Source organism: Myotis lucifugus, unplaced genomic scaffold (genome assembly GCF_000147115.1).
Source record: "Myotis lucifugus unplaced genomic scaffold, Myoluc2.0 scaffold_31, whole genome shotgun sequence".
Classification (NCBI taxonomy): Eukaryota; Metazoa; Chordata; class Mammalia; order Chiroptera; family Vespertilionidae; genus Myotis; species Myotis lucifugus.
In genome coordinates, this window is record NW_005871079.1 from 1,186,541 (window position 1) to 1,207,474 (window position 20,934).

The 20,934-nt window shown below is 39.6% G+C and overlaps 1 protein-coding gene across 1 annotated transcript in view; it reads right to left on the reverse strand.

Annotated features, from left to right (window-relative positions):
* The window catches only part of LOC111825544 (transient receptor potential cation channel subfamily M member 3-like), a 35,370-nt gene extending 15,784 nt beyond the window's left edge, over positions 1 to 19,586 (reverse strand). Inside the window, exons 1-4 of the mRNA XM_023752355.1 lie at positions 19,502 to 19,586; positions 14,354 to 14,433; positions 12,615 to 12,819; positions 1,227 to 1,440 (exon numbers count right to left, since the gene is read on the reverse strand). Coding sequence (XP_023608123.1) covers positions 1,227 to 1,440; positions 12,615 to 12,617 — 217 coding nt within the window. The 5' untranslated portion in view covers positions 12,618 to 12,819; positions 14,354 to 14,433; positions 19,502 to 19,586. The remainder of the gene's footprint in view (positions 1 to 1,226; positions 1,441 to 12,614; positions 12,820 to 14,353; positions 14,434 to 19,501) is intronic.
* Positions 19,587 to 20,934: the final 1,348 nt, after the last annotated feature.

A 20,934-nucleotide genomic window follows, 5' to 3' on the forward strand; every position in this document is an offset into this window, starting at 1 on the left:
ATTTCACATAACAATGAAGAGCTCAGGCAATCCTCAGAGTTCACTGCTGAATTGTGCGCATCGAGTTCCGTGCCGAATGCTCACAAATTCTAGGTATTGAGGAGAATTCTGAGTGCAGGACTCACCCAAACATCATCCAAACTATAAACAAAAGAATAAACAACACTGAGATAAGCTTTTATTTAAAACTCGTTGGTCTGGGGTTATGTTAGAATGTTCCACGACCTCCAAGTTTGCCTACATCTGCAGACTTTGAGACTTGTAACAAGTTTGAATTAACTCACTGCGGCATTACTTGTGTACTTTCAATTGGCACTTCAGACTCAGGCTGGGGAAATATGTCAAAACAATTTACAGGCATCCATTCCACTCTGTTGCACATTAATTCTGCAGATAAGCACTTCAGTATAAGTGGGTTTGTAAGAATTGGTTTGACAACCTGCCTGTATCACAATGTAGAAATGTCTCTTGCAGGTTGAAAAAAACTGTTTGGAATTCAGAGTGGAGTGTATCTTCTACTGATGTGGAGATTATTTAATAACATTTGAAATAACAAGCAAATAATATTCTGGGCTTTGCTACTATACTTTATGTTTCAGATGGAAAGGGCATTTTACAAAATTAAAGCTACTTCCATCAAACTTAAAATCAATTAAAAAACAGAGGCAGAGCTTCTAATTTAGAGCAAAAGTTATTCCTTAAAGAATTATTGGGTACAGCGCAGGGCATATAGTCAATAATACTGCAATAAATATGTGTGTGTCAGGGGATACTAGACTTATTGGAGGATAACTTCATAAGTTATATAAATGTCTCATCACTATGCTGATCACCTGAGACTAATATAATATCAAATGTTAACTGTATTTGAAAAATATAAAAAATTTTTTTAAAAGAATTATTGGATGCTTATTTGGCAACTTGAGATATTAAAAATATCCTATGGTATTACATTAGGCACATTTAAAAATTCTGTACAGTCAAGTATTAAATATCACAACCTGTTTCTCATGCGTAAGTAATTCTACTTGGTTGAGAAATAATGGTAGAGTTATTATTTAGGTGAAGGAGGGAGAGAGAATGATGAGAAGAGAGAACTAGTGAGTATGGACACATGGGTAGGAGAAGCCAGGGGAATATAAATACATTTAACCTTCGGAGAAAGTTATCTTAGTCACAGTGCTCTCGTGGCTTGTGTTGCCTTTCTCTGCCCCACTTCCAATCACCTGTGTTAACCCCGCCAGTGAATATCCACGCTCCGGTTGTCATGGCTGCTTTGATAAGACCTTTCCCAAAGACTTGCTTGAGTTTTGGCTGGAGTTCAAAGTTCTGCAGGCCCCCATGGACAGAGATGAGAAGCTTGGGAAGCTCCAACTGCCATTCCTTGGTCATCAGGTGTAAGAGGAGATCAGGTTTTGTATCGAAAGATACTCGCACATACTGGAAGAAGAACAGCCATGGGTTAGACAGGGCAGGGCTGGCTGGGGCTGCTTATTTTTAGTGACTGCAGTGATGAATGAGATGTGTACCTACTTGCGAAAATGTCTCATATGAACTTAGATTTTTTAAAAAGGGGTACATCATCTGCTTTACCAAATGAGCCTTCGTTAGACAAAGGGAGACACTATTTTTTAAAGGTTTTCTTGAAATTGTGAATAACTAAAAACTTTCAAATCATTTTTCTTAAATGAAGCACAGGCACAATTTTTCCTGGAATATGCTCTTTGCTCAAAGGAAATCATGTTTCTATTTACCGGCATTAACATTTGTGCAACAGTTCAAATGTTTCTAATATTTTCAATATAAGTGATCCCTTTATGCCAGCTGGACCTGGGTGTAACTGTTTCTGTGACCCTATTATTTCGAGAGGTTTTGAAAAGTTCTATCGTTCTACATAATGGAATGAAAATTTTAAAATAAGGTAACAACTGATTATATTTATTTAAATATATAATAACTGCATACCAAATGTTTTCTTTATCTTTCAAAGTGACAAAAGGCATGCAAACTTCTCTTGCAGTATAGTTGAAAAAAATTAGAATGTATAGCATATATAATATTACCAGATGCAACCAGAAATTAAGTTATGACAAGTAACTTATAAATGAAATGCCATAAATGCATATAATGATAAATCTATGTATATAGTTATTCATATCACCATATACATAGTTACTCTTAGGTCTCAGTTTAATTGTATAAAGCCTTCCATTTCTATCTGGAAACAATGGAAATACTGGGAAAATATGTTTGAAAGCCTTTTGTAATGCAGTGCTGAGCTGGCATGAAAAGAGGGAATATCCTGATTCCTAAACAGAGTGGAAGCTGGAATCTCAGGAGATAAAGAAGCACTAAAGCAGGCTTTAACCCTGTCAGTTTCTCCTAAATCCCGGAAGACCTGGGTATCTGCTTTAATGGGTTTACGCAGTGTGGGTGAGACTAATCAGGGACCCCCTATAGCCTGGGATACTTCAAAGGCCTCCACCCTCAAGAGTAAGGACAAAAAAAATAAGTCTGGTGTACAGAAGAGATCAGGAAGTTTGCCTGCTTACCTTTTTTCCTGAATAGAAAAGAAAAAGAAATTCCCCTCTGATTATTTATAAACAAAGATAGATCCTCATACAGGTTTTAGCCCACATTCACACTATCAACATGGTTTCAGAAACTCAAACAGAGTAATGTATAATAGTTCTGTTGGGGTAATGGCTCTTGCTAACTGGCAGAAACAAATGTAAATTCTCTGTGCAGGAAATGTGTCATCAATCAAGACCTCAAATAATTTCCAAGGGAAAATAATAATTTCATAGTAACATAATTACAATAAATTACACAAGGGAATAAAGCAGCATGAGTGAGAACCAAAGGAAACAACAGACAGTAGAATAAGATCCTCAAAGATATTGAAATGATCAGACACAGAGTATGAAATAGCTATATGTTAAAAAACATAAATGAGAAAATTGAATATGTAAGTAAAGAACAAGAGATGATAAGGAATGACCACATACATTTGAAAAATAATAAAAAATAGAACTTCTAAAATTAAAATATAATAATTTAAATGAAAAATAAATGGATAAATTAAACTACCGAACAGACATGCTAATGATATATCCAGAGCAATAAACCAGATGCCACCTAGAGACTAAGGAATTGAAAACAGAAGAAAAATGGAGCCCCTTGGAGGCAATACCAGAATTCTCGATAGTAATAAAAGAGAGAATGGTGAATAGGTAACACTTGAAAATATCCTGGCTGGGAATTTATCAGAATTGCAGACTTCTTTCCCCAAATCCTTTTTGATCATATTATTTTCCAACTCAAATTGTTATATCATATGTAACTCCCATTCTGCCTGTCCTGGTCTCCCACAATTTGGCCTTACCCTACTTATTCAGAGACATTTCCCTACTTCTTTCTGTATTTGGCTAATGTTGTTTACCTCCTAGAAAACCCAGTCCCTCCACTTTCATCTATATAAATCATTCTAGTCTTTCAAAGACTTTCACTGACTTTTCCTGAGAATGCAAACTCATGTTGATGCTATATCACTCTCAATCAAACCCAGTCTGATATTTTATTTCTGGTTGCTGCTTGCATGTGTCAGTTTTATCTCATTGCAAGATATTTGAGGAGAGGGACCATGTTTGACCTGACCATGATTTTTTCAGTACTGGCTATGAAGTAGTTACAATCTTAGAAATAAAAGGGAGCTTGGGTTAGCAGTCATGGGAACTAGAAATCATCTAGTTCAATTCTTCTGCTTTACAGATGAGGAGACTGAAACCTAGGGAAGGTGAATAACAGGAACCTCAGAGCTAGTTATCTAATAACTAGAGGCCCAAAGCACGAAATCTGGGCAAGAGTAGGCCTTCTTTCCCCCGGCTGCCAGCACTGGCTTCCCTCTGGCACCCCGGACCTGGACTTCCCTCCGGCTGCCAGCAGGCACCCAGGACCTGGGTTTCCCTCGCAGTCCTGGCTTCATCCAGAAGGTCATCTGGAAGGACATCCGGTCTAATTAGCATATTAGGCTTTTATTATTGTAGATTAACCATTCACTAATCCATTCTGAAAGTTACCGCCACACTGGGAACTCTAGGTTGAGCTGTGCTTCTCAGACTAACATGCATGACTCACCAGGAGGACCTCAATTCAACAGGTTGGGGATGGGGCTTGAGGTTTGGCATTTCTAACTAGCTCCCCAGGGACCACAGGGGTAGCAGAGATTACAACTCTTTCCCAGACCAAAGATTACAAGTGGTGTGTCTTGTGTCTGTCATTGGACCAAAGGAAAGAAAGGACACTCAATATTTTATATGAAATCAAAGAGAAAAATAGAGGAAATACTGGAAGAATTACTCAGGACAAGCCACGTTAAATAGAAACATGCAGTCATTATCAAGCTACTCAGCATATCTCTAACTAGCTAATTCTTTGTTATCAGGAATAATTCTTATACAAAGGAACACATGATTGACTACATCCCACTCCTGATAAATAACAAATACTGGGTGTCCTTGGTCCTTTGGTTTTATTTGTGGTTTACTGTGCCCTTCCCTTTGAGCATGAGAGGCAACATAAGGAAAAAAGAGAAATATTTAAATAAAGCAATTTGTTACTTTTTGTTATATTATTGTTTAGCAACTCCATGAAATGGTTTTGGGTAATGAGCAAAAAAAAAATTCTGAGGTGTTCTAAATTAAAGAGCAGGCTGGAGAGTGAAAGAGATGAAACTGTTAGCCTGTTAATGGCTGCTGACCAGCTCACAAAAGCCTTCTCACATTCCTGTTTTAACCCCTTGGAATTTTGGATTAATTTCCAGGTGGGTATTTCCTGCTGTTTATTTTAGCCAGGCACCATCTAACTCCAGGAGCCTTTGCTCATCTACAGGTGGTCTTTCCAGACTGCTGCCCACAGCCAATCTATAGGAGTGGACATTTCTTTATGGGGATTCTGCTACCCCAGAGCTGGCCCTGCTTCACTGTCCCCCACCTTTGCCCATAGCTCATGTGAATTCTGTCAGACTACCTCTTTCTTTCCCCTTCCCCATACTGGAGGTGGGACAGTGGACATGCTGTCTTTTCTACCTGGCCATGCCCCCGGTGATTTAGACTCCATGCCCCAAGACCAGTCTTTTGTCTAGCATTTTTGACTCAATAAAACCTCACTTAAAAAAATTTCAGTCATGGAAGTTAAAGATTTTTAGTTTAAAATGAGCATAAGAGAATAACAAAACTAAGGGATAAAATGATATTTTGTGATATCTGAAGGTTTAAATTTTAAATTATATTCTTATACCCATAAAATCAGGTTATTCAGTAAGCTCTCCAGGTGCTTGTAATATAACAGCCCACTCCTGTGCCGAATCAGCAGCTTCAAAATCACAAATGACTGTTCCCAGAGCAATTCATCAATTCCTGCTAAATGGTCAATGTGGTTTGAAATGAGGAGCTATTTTGGTTGTCAACATAAGCAGTTTTGCCCGTCCACTTGTGAACTCATTAATTGCTAAGGGTTCACCTTACCAATAAGAAATCCTCCTCATGCCCTAGCCAGTTTGGCTCAGTGGATAGAGCATCAGCCTGCAGACTAAAAGGTCCCAGGTTTGATTCCAGCCAAGGGCACATACCTGGGTTGAGGGCTTGATCCCCAGTGTGGGGCGTGCAGGAGGCAGCCAATCCATGATTCTTTCTCATCATTGACGTTTCTATCTCTCCCTCTCCCTTCATCTCTGAAATCATAAAAATATATTTAAAAAAGAAATCCTCCTCATGTGTATATTAAATTTAGTCACCTGGGCAGGACTCTGATGTAGTGACATGTGCTTGCATTTCTTGATTTTCAATTATGTGCAGCATCACACTCTAGCATCAGATAGTCGCCCTGTAAGCCATCTGGCCAATTTGAGTACTCTTTCTCGTGAATAGGGATGACCCTGACCATCTCACAGGACATGGTAAAGATTAAACTGTGCAAAATCCCTGTTATAGCAGAAAAACTGATACATGCAAATTGGGTGATGCTTATAATGACTTCTGTATACAAAAGAATTCAAATGACTTGCCTTTAGCTTTTAAACTAGTACGCCCTTCACAGTAGTGCTTTGTATCTCAACTCTTTAAGTTATCTGGAGTAACTAGTGCAGGTGTTTATACAAAAACTAGAGGTCCGGCCCGGTGCACAACATTTGTGCACTGGGGGGGTGGGGGGTGGGATGCGGGTGGTCCCTCAGCCCGGCCTGCATGCTTTAGCAGTCCGGGAACCCTTGGGAGATGTCCCACTGATGGCTTAGGCCTGCTGTCAGCCCGGCTTGTGGCTGAGCAGCGCTCCCCCTGTGGGAGCACACTGACCACCAAGGGACAGCTCCTGTGTTGAGCATCTGCCTCCTGGTGGTCAGTGCACATCATAGCAACCGGTTGTTCCGCTGTTGGGTTGATTTGCATATTACCCTTTTATTATATAGAATACCTGTCAAGAGGGAGAATGCTATAGCTCTGGGCTACCTAACCCATCCTTCAACACATGCTCTTATAGTTCCCCAATCTTTAATTTCTAGAGATAAACTGAGCTCAAATAAGTTACCCATGCTGTGGTTACCTCCCCTTTTCCCTTCCGTTATTAGGTCCTTGACTGACAGAAAGCCTTGCAATGAGCTGATGACAATTAGAATTGCATCTCAAGAATGCTCTGCACAAAATAGAGGTTTGCTCTAGTTGAAATTGTACTGTTTGGTCTATTCTTAGGTGCATTTGGCATAACTTTCACAACAATACATATTTTGAGTTCCAAACCACAACCTTAGAAATGAAGACTTTACAGTTGAGGCTATAAAAGAAAACTAGAGATTTTCTTTTGTGAAATGGCTTCGAGAACTAAAATTCTTGAATTGTTGTTCTGCCTGGTGCTAAAGGTCTTTTTGTTTAGCAGGTGACTTCACCGCAGTTTTTATTTCTAAAGTCACTCCTATTGCTTCATTGTTAGAAATGTTCCCATTCACTCATCAAAGCAAAATTCAACTTTATTATGCCTCACTCTGCACTAAACTTGGAGATCACAGAGGTGTCACAAACCAGACAGTATTCTTTTCCCTTTATGACACCCAGAGTGGCCAAAGGCTGAAGAGTGGGGAAGCAGCCAGTACTATTTAGAACAGGCTGGGGCTGTTTAATTAAAAAATTAATCACAATCTTCCTTTGGCATTCTGAACCTGAGCTTCAGAGGAGCAATCTGGCTCTGATAATTAATCAGTCACCTCTTTAGCCCAAAATTTTTACCCACAAAACTTTACCCAGCTTTTAAAATGAACACTTAAAATAAAACAAAACAATAAAAAAAATCCAAAACTGCAGAACAATGAATCTGCCTACATTCTAGGAAATGGTAAATGACTAATTCTCCTCCTAACACTGCAAAAGCACCTTTAATTCTTGGAAATGAGCAATTGGTATTTGTTAGTAGTGCCTACTCTGAGTAATGGAACTACTAATGCTAATATCTATTTTAACATTTTTAATGCCTTTCTTATGAGCCTGGAGTGGGAAATTTGCCCCATTTCCCTTTCTTTTAAGAGATGTGACAAGCATCATTTCATTTTCTAATTCTTTGTAGCCACATTTCAGATGAGTGCTTTTAATTAAAGCTGTGGCCAAGGAGAATATGTTGCACCAGACTACTATGACAATTTTGCTGATAGCAGCTTTTCAAGTTTGTGGAGCCTTTTGCTTTGCAGCAGGAGTTGAATACTTATGGTGGTTTAATATATGTTAAAGCTCCCTAGAAAGAAAATATTGGGAATGTAAATGTGAGGTGTCACTGTTATTGGATTCCTAGTTTGATGACTCACAACATTTTGGAGGTGAAAATGCCATCGTAATTTATTCCATATTGTTTTTGTAATTCCTCAGTGTTAGAGACTGGGCACTTCCAGGTCATGGATGCTGAAAAGCCAAAGCTAAAGGTTTAGAAATAATTATAAAACTTCACTGAGAATATGAACAGGCCACAGGGGTTTCTCTATGCTTTTTCTGCCAGAATTACTTAGTGTAAACTCTTCTAGAAGCAAGGAGATGAGAATTTTCTTTTTTTAAAAAATTTTTTAAAATAAATTTGGACATAATTCCTGCCCTGAAATTCCTGGAGACACGTAAAATAATTTAAAATGGTTTTCTCAGAGGGAAGGTGAGGGGGGTGGTAAGAGATCAAACCCATTGACACACATAGTAGGGTGGTGAAGGCCTGGACAGGGGGCAGGGGTGGGCTAGAAGGAGTCAATGGGGGGAAAAGGAGGCATCTGTAATACTTTCAGCAATAATAATAAAATAAAACTGTTTTCTATAATGTCCTTAAAAAATACCGACAAATGAAACAACAGGAACTTGAGCTCTTTTCTCTGACAGAACCCACAACCCTTTGCTTTTATTTTTTCATTGATCTTTAAAATCAGTAATAACTTTCTGAGATGTGTAAAATCATGACGAAGTCTACAAATAGAAATATCACTGCAAGTCACAGAGTGTATTCAGGGTCCAGGACCCATTGCTCCCAAACCTGGGCTAATTGACTTCTCAGGAGATGAGAATTTTCTAGAGGGCAGATGGGTTCCTTGAGGAAAGTTGGTTCTTCCTTCTCTATAGGTCTATGATTGGGATCAGAAGTTTCAGTGACAAATCCTAGTTTTATTCTCAGATTCAGAAGGCACTGTCAGTTCAATGGTCTGGAAACTACAAGATGAAAATTGGAAATCAATGGAGCAATTACACCTCCCCTCCCCCAAACACCTTACCGTGCTTATGGAAAGCTGCTTAGTTAGCCATAGTCTAGTGATTCGCTATTTTGTTTTTCAGAGTGGGATTCCTTTATTTTCGTATTTGCTGTGTGTGAGTCAATGATGATTCTCAGATCAAATTTGCATAATGCAAAGTATAGCAAATTTTTAAAAAGTCAAATTCAATCCCAAAACATTTTAAGAGTGCAAGGTTGTAGATGCCTCCCCCACCCGCAACTTAGGGTCTCTCCCTTGGCCTTCCCTCCTCCCTGCCATCCTCTATCCACAATGCTCAGACAATGAGGCTTTCATCTTGGCAGGCTTTCATAGTTAGAGCTTTAAGTATGAAAATGAGGCATAAGAACAGTTACCTCAATTATATGAAAACTGTAATAAGAAGCTCAACCTGATCTAATAAGCAGAGTAAATAGCAAGGGAAGACCTGAGAATTATCTGGGTGACTTGAGAGGTTTAAATACAAGCTCTTAATTAGGTTATACTTACCTTGTCCACAAGGCAGCTCAGCATTAATTAAAAGAGATGATTAGTAAGCAAATAAGATTCTGTCTCATCAAGTGCAGCACTGCTTCCTTTTCTAAGTAACCTACAGTCTTAGCCTCAGATAAAGAAGAGTCTTTGAGGAAGGACTCCACGTCCGATGGTGCTCTCTCTTGCTATTGCTCTCGAAGGCAGTTTTAAAAAGTTATCTGGAACCCACCCTCGTATGACAACGCTGAAACCAGAGCTTTAGTATCTGCATCTCCTTGACTTTGGTGCCTCTGTTCTGACTTTTATGATGCATCTGAATAAACTGTCAGGTCCCCCAGAAGCTCAGGAGTGCCTTGTTTGGGGACATGACATTTGGTAATATGTGGCTTGGTGCTGAGAAGGAAGTGAGAATCCTTCATTCAATGCCAGCTTTGAATGTCTCCTTCCTGTGTCACCATTTCTCTGCAATGTGTGAGGGAAGCTGGATTCATTTGTTTTACTAGAGCTTGTCAAGCCTGGGAATTGAGGACGGAATACTACAAAGGACTAGGAAGGGCTCGGAACATGGTTCTATTAACAGCCTAGGATGCAATTTCACCAAGAGCTCTTCCCGTTCACAGCTTCTGCGTCTAATGAAGCTCATCCAATAATAGTGATCCTCTATCTCTAGCGCAAAGTTTTCAGAATCCTTATAAAAATCTAGAAAAATAATGGCAATTAGCTTCCTTCCAAAACACAACTATAGTGTGTACCAGGCACACAGGGCAGAGAAGAAACAGAACTGCGGGGGAGTCCTGAGGAGCCTGGATTTGAGAACTATCTCTGTCGTTAAATAATTGTGTGACTCTTGGGAGATAATTCAACTTGACTGGGTTCCATATAAAACAGGTAGAAAGGTTTGGGATTATTTAGCAATTTTTAAGCCAGGCTGGAATAACCTGGCTAACTTAAACAACAAAAACAAACCGGATGCCAGTTTCTATCCCAGACCAATGAAGGAGACTCTCTGGGGGAGACTCTTACATGGGCATCTGTAGGAGCCCCTGCGGGACGCCAGAGCCTCCAGGCTGAGAGCCACTGCACCTGATCCCTCCAGTGTCTTTGGCGCCCAGAGTTCCGTGGCATCGTGCTGTACTGCCTACGGTAACACAGGCATATAATGCTCCTGAGCAGGTATGGTTTTCATAATTTTAATAACAATGAGAATAATTTCAATAATGATTCACTTTCCTCCAACTGTATCTTCCACCAACCTCCAGCAGACTCTGCCTCACCTTGTGTCCAGACCACATGGGCATTTTGAAGACACAAGCACTTCTTCTTGGGTTGTCTTAAAGGGAACAGTTAACGTTATACCTTATTTTAAAAAAATTAATGAAGGGCAACGTTAATCTGCCCTCTAGAATTTTTGATCACTTTGCTAAAAATCATCTCAACTTTCAAATATTTTGTCAGGAGTAAGTGGCCAAAGACATATTAAGTTAGTTGACCTGCTTCACTTAAATCCTGGCCAATAATTTACCACAGCTTCCCATCTAAAGGCTGGCACTCTTTCACAGACAGTAGCTGCTGATTTTCCCTTTGTCAGAACTGCAACCTTGTTTGTTGAAGAGGACGAGAAATAAAATTGGTGCAAAACAACCATCCTGACTGACAAAACAAGACATATGACATTTGGAACAACTCAACCTCTTTGTCTAGACAGGAGAATCAAAATACTTCAAGGGCAAATATTCAAAGTGGACAAAATGTGCATTGTGTCTGGTGAATCGCGTGGGTTCCCACTTGTTAAACATAAATCAGTTTCCAAAACATGTCCTGGTCACTGGAGGCATCATGGTCATTAGCATCTCCCCAGGTGATCACTTTGGAGGGACACTCTTACTTATGAGCAAAATAATGCTCAATTTGACAGACACTGCATTCTAACAGTGGAAATAATGACCAGAAGTTTACTTACCATGTGCCTCTGAGTTTGTGGCATGATACTGCTGGCATCATTCAAGGACCCTATGAAGTTACTGGATGTACCACTCTATGATTATTGCCTACTAAGCCACTTCCTCTCCTGTGGTACTTTTCTCATAGGGAAAGTGCATGACTTTTAATTAATGCCTGGTTCAAGAAGACCCACACTGTATATGGTTCAATCCAGACTGTGAATGGGGACTGTGCTGAGTTGAGGACCCTTAATGATCTTGGGTAGGTAAATGCATCCCTTAATTGGATGTGGAAGTTACCATCTCCATTTCCCCTAGTTCTGTACAGGCCTAGACTAACCCTTTCTTTCTTTTGCCAGGCCTTATTGGAAGTTGCATATAGCATCTCTTTTTTCCCCAATATATTATTCAAAATTGGTTTTAATCTAATATATAGCTTAGAATTAAGTTTCTCATGGAAAAACTGTGAGAATAGCTTATAGCTATTCTTGGTGAAGAAAATATTGCAGTTGGCAGGGGGGCGGGGTGCAGATGTGAGAATGGGGAGGGGAGAGGAAAAAAGACAAGAGAGGTGGCTTTGTTGCCCATTTCCGGACTGTAACTGGTGAAGCGACTTATTTTGCATTTTGCAGTAAGCTTCTCTAAGCAAAATTTTCTCTCTGAACTCAGAAGCCTCTGTGGCATGCCTGAGAACAGCCACCTCCAACTGCTCCACCCTCAGCGATCTCTCTTTCAACAGAAGCAAGCTTGTTGGAATAGAGTATTTCTAGAATTTCCAAAAACACATGGTATACTTTTCTCCTGGCAAAATCTGACAGCCAAGTAGGGAGAGGGCCACGATGAAAGCTGAAATTTAGAAGTGACAATTCTGAGAAGTAAAATGTGTTTATTTCCTAAAGCTTCCTTTCCAAAGAAAAATGCTTTTCATATGGAGCGCTTCCATTGAGAACATTATTGAACACAGCTGCTTGGAGAAAAAGCACTCAGTCTGATAGAAGAGAGAAGAAAATAGTCTGACACGATCATTTCTACTTTGAATTGAGAGAAATCCTAGTTACCAATAGAACAAAATAGAAACCTAAAGGTAAGATTTTTTTTTTAACCAAAGGAGTTAGAAAAACATGTCTTAATAATGAGACCCAGATAGTAACATAATAAATAGTGGATAGAGAGCTACTTATTATGAATAAAAACAATAGTCATGTGTCTGATCTCATACTAATCTTCAGAGGGAGGTTTGTTTGCCTCATTTTATAGAGAAAGAGCATAGATACTTAGGACAAGGTAATTAGAGCAGGTTACCCAGCCAGGAAATGACAGAATTGGGATTAGGTCTAAAGACTAAACCTCTAGCTCTTTGCCATTGCCTTGTAGGACTTGTGAGAGAATTGGGGAAAATGAATGGATGTTTTTCTGATTACCATGGCTTTATTGGAATGGCCACCTCCTTGGAACTCAATGGTCCCGAAAGCATCCGTGGGGCTGAGTTGAGTGTGCTTGCTGATGGACCACTTCTCGGACTGGATGTCATTTCGGGAGAGGCGACTCTCATTTTTCTCATTCTGAAGAACGGAGATGCTGGGAGTGAGGCCCACATGCTGGCCGATTAGACGCCCGCAGCAACACCTATAACATAGGAGGTCAAAGTGAACCATTGTATTCGCCGCTACTGGAATACACACTTAAGGCTGGAAAATCTACAGTCTGTAGCAAGCCAGTTAGTCAATTTTCAGGTGGAATCCCATATTGTGGTGGTATCAGGCACATGAGGAACTCAGGATTTACCTGAAAATATCCCTTTTCTTCTCTGCCCCCTCATTTTCCTTCAGCTGTGTAAGCTATACCATGTCCCCTGTCCTCCTCCACCCACCCCTCTCACACCTGCCATATTGTTCAAGATTGGAACCTGCGAACAAAAGCTCTTAGATGTTTTTACTTCATATTCCTCCTGTCGATCAAATCTTGCAGGAAGGACACTGAGCAGCTCAGAGGAAGAATTTTAATATGCACATTTAAATGAGGAATCTCACTCATAGGTGAGTCACAACCTAACTTGTCTTTTCCAACTTGACATTCACTGTCAAAAAGCCAATTGAGAGGGAAAAAATCTGCAGTTTAAGTGTTCTTATAGGAACAATGAAAGAATTATTCACAAAATATCTGAAAACAAAATTCACTCCTTAACCCATGAAAATGTCCTTCAGACTTTCCTGCCACTGTGGCTATGATTATTGTTATAACACTGATACACAGTTACCATTTATTAAATGCGAACAGTGTGGCATTCACTTTATGAGTATAATACTGTAGTTTTGAAGGTTAGATAAGGTTAGATAATTTTCTCAAGGTTACATAGTCTGTATGACTCTATAGTCCAGTGATGGCGAACCTTTTGAGCTCGGCGTGTCAGCATTTTGAAAAACCCTAACTTAATTCTGGTGCCGTGTCACATATAGAAATTTTTTGATATTTGCAACCATAGTAAAACAAAGACTTATATTTTTGATATTTATTTTATATATTTAAATGCCATTTAACAAAGAAAAATCAACCAAAAAAATGAGTTCGTGTGTCACCCCTGACACACGTGTCATAGGTTAGCCATCACTGCTATAGTCTATATTTTAAACTGCTTAGTATATTGCCTTTTAAAAAAGGCATTTCCAGACATTGATATGTTACTTTATCCCAAATACTTCCCACTGTTTTGATCTTCAAAAAAGTAAGTAGGAAACTAAAAATGTGCTTGGATAGGATTCTGAAGGTCTGCATTCTAATTAGTAATCTGCTAAAAGTCATTAATTTAAAAATCTCTTTTGCATCACAGCAATGTATGTTGGTACAAAGAAGTATTTTGATGAAATGCTTAAAAAGGAAAACCAGTAACCATACAAATATATATACTCCATCTTACGTGCAGTGATTAATTCCTTCCCTGGTGGTCTATTTGTTATTCTGTATAGATTCTTAGAGAATTCACTGCAGAGATGGCATATTATGTGGTATGTGTATAAAATATTGCTGCAAAGATGTCCAGCAACAATAAAAATTGAACTTTAATTCCACATTGGTCTACATGTAATGAATAGTTCTAACTATTGTAGTTTTCCCATAATTGCTACTCCATGTTCTCGGTAAATGATAAAGACAGCAAAATTACCTATGGGGGTCTTTGGTGCTGGGTATGATGTGAACACATTCTCTTTTATAAAATGCTCTTTCTATCCAGGATTTCTGAGCCTAAAAAAAAGAAGAGTAAAGGTGAACATAATCTTTAAGTATTTTAGGCAGCAACATTTCAGAATAACATGATGGACTAGTACCTCATAAACTGAAATGAAATTGTGGTTACACACATAAACACTGACTACAACGAAATCAATTACTCCCAGAACATGATAATTAGGTTATTCAACATTATAATTTTGTTAGTTAAAGGAAATGATCATAATGAAAAACAGCGATAGAACCATATACAACCATGATTTTTGAAGGACAAAAATACAATGCTCTTTTTAGAGAAAATGAAAAATATACAGCAGTATGTTTTTAACCCTACAGATAACAAGTGTTCAGTTGTGGGAAAATATACAGTTGAACTTTGAACAACATATATTTGAACTGTGTGGGCCCACTTACATGTGAATTTTTAAAATAAATACTGTAAATGTATTTTCTTTCCCTTATGATTTTCTTAATAACATTTTCTTCTGCTTACTTTATTGTAAGAATACAGTATTTAATACATAAAACAAACAACTTATGTATTAATCGACTACTTACATTATTGGTAAGGCTTTCAGTTAACAGTAGGCAATTAGTAGATAAGTTTTTGGGGAGTCAAAAGTTATACTCAAATTTTTGACTGTGCGGGAAGTTGGCTCCTCTAAACCTTGCTTTGTTCAAGGGTCAACCATATATCTAAACAAGTATAAAGTTTTTATGGCTGACACTTAGATTTTCCTTGGAGAAGGAAAGAAAAATGGTGAGGGAATTACATAACTCAAGGGCCCTAATCCATCACCATGATTTTTTCTAAAATCTAAATTAGCAGTGCTTAAATACAGAGGAGGGAAAATGGAAATGGAAACATAAGGAAGATAATTGTCTTCATCACAGTCCAAAATTTCACAGGTAATGCCTTTGGAAGGAAGAACAATAGCACATTTTCTTGCATCCTACATGCCTTTAAGCATAGAAAATACGGCTTCTCAGATGGGCATTGTTGGGACTGTCCACCCAGGAGTCTGGCCACTAAGATGGGGCTCTGGGAAAGATAAAGGCAGTTCCAGGAAACTGTACTATCTTTGTCCCAAAGAGAAGTGTCCATCCTGCATCCTTTTACCCCCTTCTTCATCGCATTTGCAATAGAAGTGTCTCTTATGGAATCCAGAAAGCTTCTCAAAAGATTCCTTCTCTAAGTGTTTAAGATAAAAGTTGCTATAGCAACTTAAAATGTTATTTCTATCTGGTGTCCTCTTCTACCTAACCCAGCGCCAGGACTAAATTCATACTCTTAAAATACACAAGGCCAAAGCGCAGCCAGGCTGTTTACTTGGCCTGTCTCAATGGCCACTGTTAACTGTGACAAGCCCCTAATCGCTGGCCATGATGGATATTGACTCTGCCAAGGCCCCAAATATCCATATAAGTTGTGCTAAGGTCTGGTTTGCCCTCCACCCCTTATTTGTGCATCTCCTTCCTCTCTCAAAATAGAGTGTCCACAAACATGTGGCTCTGAAGGCAGTGGTTGTCTAATACGCATGACAACACACACTTTAAAAGTAGCAACACGGGGGATGCCTGAGGGGTATGTAGGAACTGCATCCTGTTTCAGTCATGGTCACAATGGGGTCCCATACCTTCTGAGTGTTTATGCACTATCCACAAGACAAGGAGCGCCCCACTTGCCTCAGAGATCCGTGGGTCCAGGGGGCCCACTGCACCCTCCCACCACCAAGGCCACATTTGCAGTTCTGTTTGTCAGCTAGGCATGAAAAAGCCCCAGTGTCTATTCTCAAAGAATTTTTCTTTTCAAATATGTAGGAAAAGCTAGTGGCTACATCTTTGCAACAGTGTAGATGATAACCAGTCTTTATCTCTCTAAAAAGCCTGTAAGTTAAACTATTCATGGGCTGTGATTTTTTCCTAGACACTGAATACTCTCGTTGATAACATCTCTTGGCAGAAAGACCGTAAAAATATTCCTCACTGGACATTTGAAACCAACTTTCCCTACACCTTGGGGAGCAGAAAAGAGTGCACTTTTCTTTTTTTCTTTGTGGTCCACTTTGGCTAGGGTTCAGAAGGATCTTTTGGGGGAGAACCTGAGAATTTCAGGGGGTACTAATCAATACTCTCTGAGAGAAAGCAAGAATGGTAACATCATGGGTAGAGCATGAGGTTCGCAATTAGAAAAAATGGTGTGAGTGGGACTCAGCTATGTGGACCAAGTCAAATAATTTCTTTGTTCTTCAGATTTCTTCATCTATAAAATGGGCACAACAACATGCCTGACACACAGAGTTATCGTTATTACTTGGGAACTGTGTTTTCACTTCAAAAAGTCGAGCAGTCCTAGGTTGGTTCTGATACTAAAGGTTCAGATAAAGTTTCCGATGAGAGTACTGTGATTTTGCTGTAGCAGATTGACCTAGATTTATCTCACTTTGCATTGGGGAATACTAGCCAATAACAAGGTATGTAGGAAAGCTATTTAATTTCCCTGAGCCTTGTCTATAACATGAGGATAATCATAGCTGTTTTGGAGAGTTGTATTAATCAAAGGTAATTCAGGGAAAGCACCTGGCACTTAGTAGGAACTCAGTATGTAATAACGCCTGAGCTTTATGAAGGGCTCATTGGGTGCCTGGATCTGTGTCATAGATGTATTATCTCCATGGAGGCTCATAAGAACACTGTGATTACTATTATATCCATTTATCAATGAAGAAGCTAGTCAGATGCAGCAAATAAATGTTAAAGCCAGAAATTGAACTTGAGCAGTCTGATTCTAGGGTTCACACTCTTACTCTGCTAAACTGCCTCCCAAATGGGCTGTTATTTTTAAACACACACACACACACACACACACACACACACACACACACACACACACACTGATTTCAGAGAGAAAGGGAGAGATAGAAACATCGATGATGAGAGAGAATCATTAATCAACTGCCTCCTGCACGCCCTGGCATGTGCCCTGACTGGGAATCGAACCGTGATCTCCTGATTCATAGGTTGATGCTCAAACTACTGAGCAACACCAGCCAGGCACCAAGCTGGATATTATTGATATTAAATACTCTTGATCTTGGCAGTGCCATCTGTGCATGTCTGGAAGTGCCTTGGTATTTGAAGAGAGTTGGGCTTCTAGAGGCATGTCTTAGAGCCAGTTCATACTTGTATTTTTCCTCTTCTCATTTCCCCTTTCTGTAGGGACTGTTCATTACTCACTATGCTATCTGCTCTTCCTCTCTCCTTCAGGTAAAGGATTTGGGTGGGACATTAGGAAGCCATCAGATTATGAGAAGGAAACAAGAGGGGAAATCTTTATAATAACTACAACAAAGACATGTAATCGCAGTAGGACTCCCAGTTTGAGAATCTGGGAGACCATGACATAGATTAGATTTTTCAAGGGCACCTTCATTATTTCTCTCTCTCATGGATCCCAAGTTCAACTTGGAAAGCCCAGGGAGTTTTACTCAGATGCTGTGTAGTAAGGATACTACACGTAGATTGCCAACTTGTTAGTCTTTAATTATAAAGTAATTTGACTTGTGTGCAGTTTAGCAACTTCATTACCTTCTAAAAGGTGGCAGGGCACTTCACTGTTAGCAAAGGGACTGAGGATTAGTTTCTATTTCTTCTTATTAGAGGATTAACCACTTCCCTTACAAAGGCACAGAAAATTGGGAGGAGGAAAAAAAAGAAACATAATGTAAAAAGAATCTTTCCATCACTCATAATTGAACGGGATCGTTTCTTCTTTGAGAAGTACAATACATAACGGAAAGAATGCATGTATAGCACATGAATTAGCAATTTTACAAAATATCACACATAATTTACTATGCTCTGTTGTGGGTTTTGCTTTACTGTGCTTTTTATTCTGGTCTCCCGTGTGGACAGATAGTAGACTTTTAAAATTATTTTCTTTGAGAGGGCATATTTGAAGTATAATCAAGGTTTAACTTGTTCTCTAACCCAATTCCCTTTTCATTTGTTCCAAGTCTTTGAATGGCTCTGTGCAGGCTTTCTACTTGGCTTTCACATCCATCTAGGTTAGCTCAGAATGGCTACTCTCATTGTTAGAAAGCATGAAAGAGTTCTGACATGCCGTGGGTCTAGCTGACCATGTATCATGCAAAACCTCAATGGACAAAGTGTCCTGAAATCTCTTTTAAATATACTTCGGAAGTCTCGTGTACTTTTCCTTTAGGAAATCACTTATGTACATTCTTTTCTAAAGGTAGAATAGTCACGTCACCATGACCGGGTCTGTGAAAGGCTATTTTCTTTCTTGTCTTTCTGCATCATCAGTCATGTGTGATGTGTAAAAGGAAAGTGTTTTCCATAGGTTAATGATTAAAGGACATCTCATTCAAAACACAAATGAGGACATTCACATTTTAAACAAAATATAATGATTACCCTCAAAGAATAAATTAATTATGAATTTTAAAAGTCTAATGTACCATCAATAAAGCAGCAAAATGATAGAAACAAACAAGCAGCTACAAATATCGCCCTCAAAAGACAAAAAAGTTATTTCTTTTAAGCAGGTTTCAACTCTTTTTTTTACAAAGTCTCTGCTACAAAGGTGCGCCCCCCAAACTACTTTTGACTCTTATCATTATCCACTCTGCACTCGCTACAGAATCAGGGACTTCTCCAGGCAGGAATGGTTTACAAGTGCAGACACAGAGCATGTATTAAATCAGAAATTCTTGGAGCTTGCTATTGCATTCCACCCTTTAGCAGGGCAACTTTAACAGAAGAACAACAACCCAGACCAGTAATCATAAGATTAAAAATAAAAGAGTCCATTAACTTTATAGGAATAAAGTGCAAGCAAAATTTCACTATGTGCCTCATTTTGAGGATCTCAGGTTTCCAATGTACACTTTGTCCCAAACAGAACAAAATACCAAAGACCCAAAGGCACTGAACCCTATGTTCATTTTTGCCTTTTGCTTTCCCTCAAGGTCTCCCTGGGCATCCCTCCGGTCTTCCTCTAGGTCCCCAGATCCAACATTGGGAAGTTGAACAAGAGGAAAGTGAGCTGAAATCACTTTACCTGAGCACTGACTCTGGGTGGTGGCAAAGGCAGTCCCACCAGCAGCTCCTGTTGCTTTCATTTTGCTGCGCCTGGGGCTGGTCATCCCGTTAATAATGCTCTTATGACCGCCCACTGGAAAAAAAAAGTCACTTGCCCGGCTCTTCCCCCAAGAGACCTTTCAAGTAAGCAATGAACTTGGGCAGATTAGCCCCTTGGAATGTGCTGCTGTGGGATTAGCCTCAGTAAGAATCCCATGGACATTCCCTCGCAGCCTCAAACACTGCTTGATTTGAACATCGAATCTGACGCCAGGAGAAAAACAAATCCCCGGAGAGATCGGATTTAACTGGCACAAGTCCTGACAGGCTCACCCCACTTTTCTTTTTCCATTTTCAGCGAGAAGGCTTGTGAAAGTGTGATAAGGTGTTCTGAAAAGTTCAACTTTGGAAAGCAAATCCTTCTAAAGAAACAGTGTGTTAAGGCTCCAAGTGGGTTGAACACACAAGCCGCATTGTTCGTTCCTCCCCAAAGAATGGAATGATAGCGTTTCTTTAAAGAGGAACTGCTAAGAACTGAACGTTTCAAAAAGAATAGTTTGATCCCTGATCATGAGCCCACGTAGAATAAAGTTGGAGTTTGCCAGTGACCTTCCACAACTTCTAAAATGTCCATAAATAAGAAAACGTGTCTGGTTACTCTGATCCTGCAGCCCCTCTTCCCACGATTGCAGAGGTGTGGTTAGAACCCCACACGCCCCTGTTTCCCTATTTAAAAAAGATGAGCTGTGACCACTACAGCACACATTAGGATGCGACTAAAAGCAGTGACACTGTGATGTGTTTAGCTGAGCTGGCCCAACTGAGAGGTTCTGGCTCCCACAAAAAGGGCTCTTTCGAATATCATCCAAGAGTGAATTTTTCACATAATAGTTCTTAAAGTAAACACACTTGGGGAGAAAAAACCCTCAAATTTCAACAAGGCAAAAATACTTTTCCATATGTTTTTATTTTTTTAGAGAGAGAGGGAGAGGGATAGAGAGATAGAAACATCGATGAGAAAGACACATCATTCATTAGCTGCCTCATGCACGCCCCCTACTGGGGATCAAGCCTGCAACCTAGGCACGTGCCCTGACCAGGAATCGAACCAGTGACCTCTTGGTTCCTGGGTCGATGCTCAACTGCTGAGCCACACCATCCGGCCCCAAAATACTTTTTAAATAAGTGAATTTTTGAGCACTTCATCTCCAAAAGATTGAACTCTTCCCACAGACAGAAGTTAGAGCTGAGAGGCGGTATTCATGGTGAACTCGGTGAGCTGTAAATCCACAAGGGCAAGTGCCACTTTGGTCTTCACTTTTTCATAATCTCCATCAGAGTGCCTAGGATATGTCATGTGGACACTCGCTGAGGGTCGCAGTGTGAACTGAATGGCTTATCCCACACTTGAAC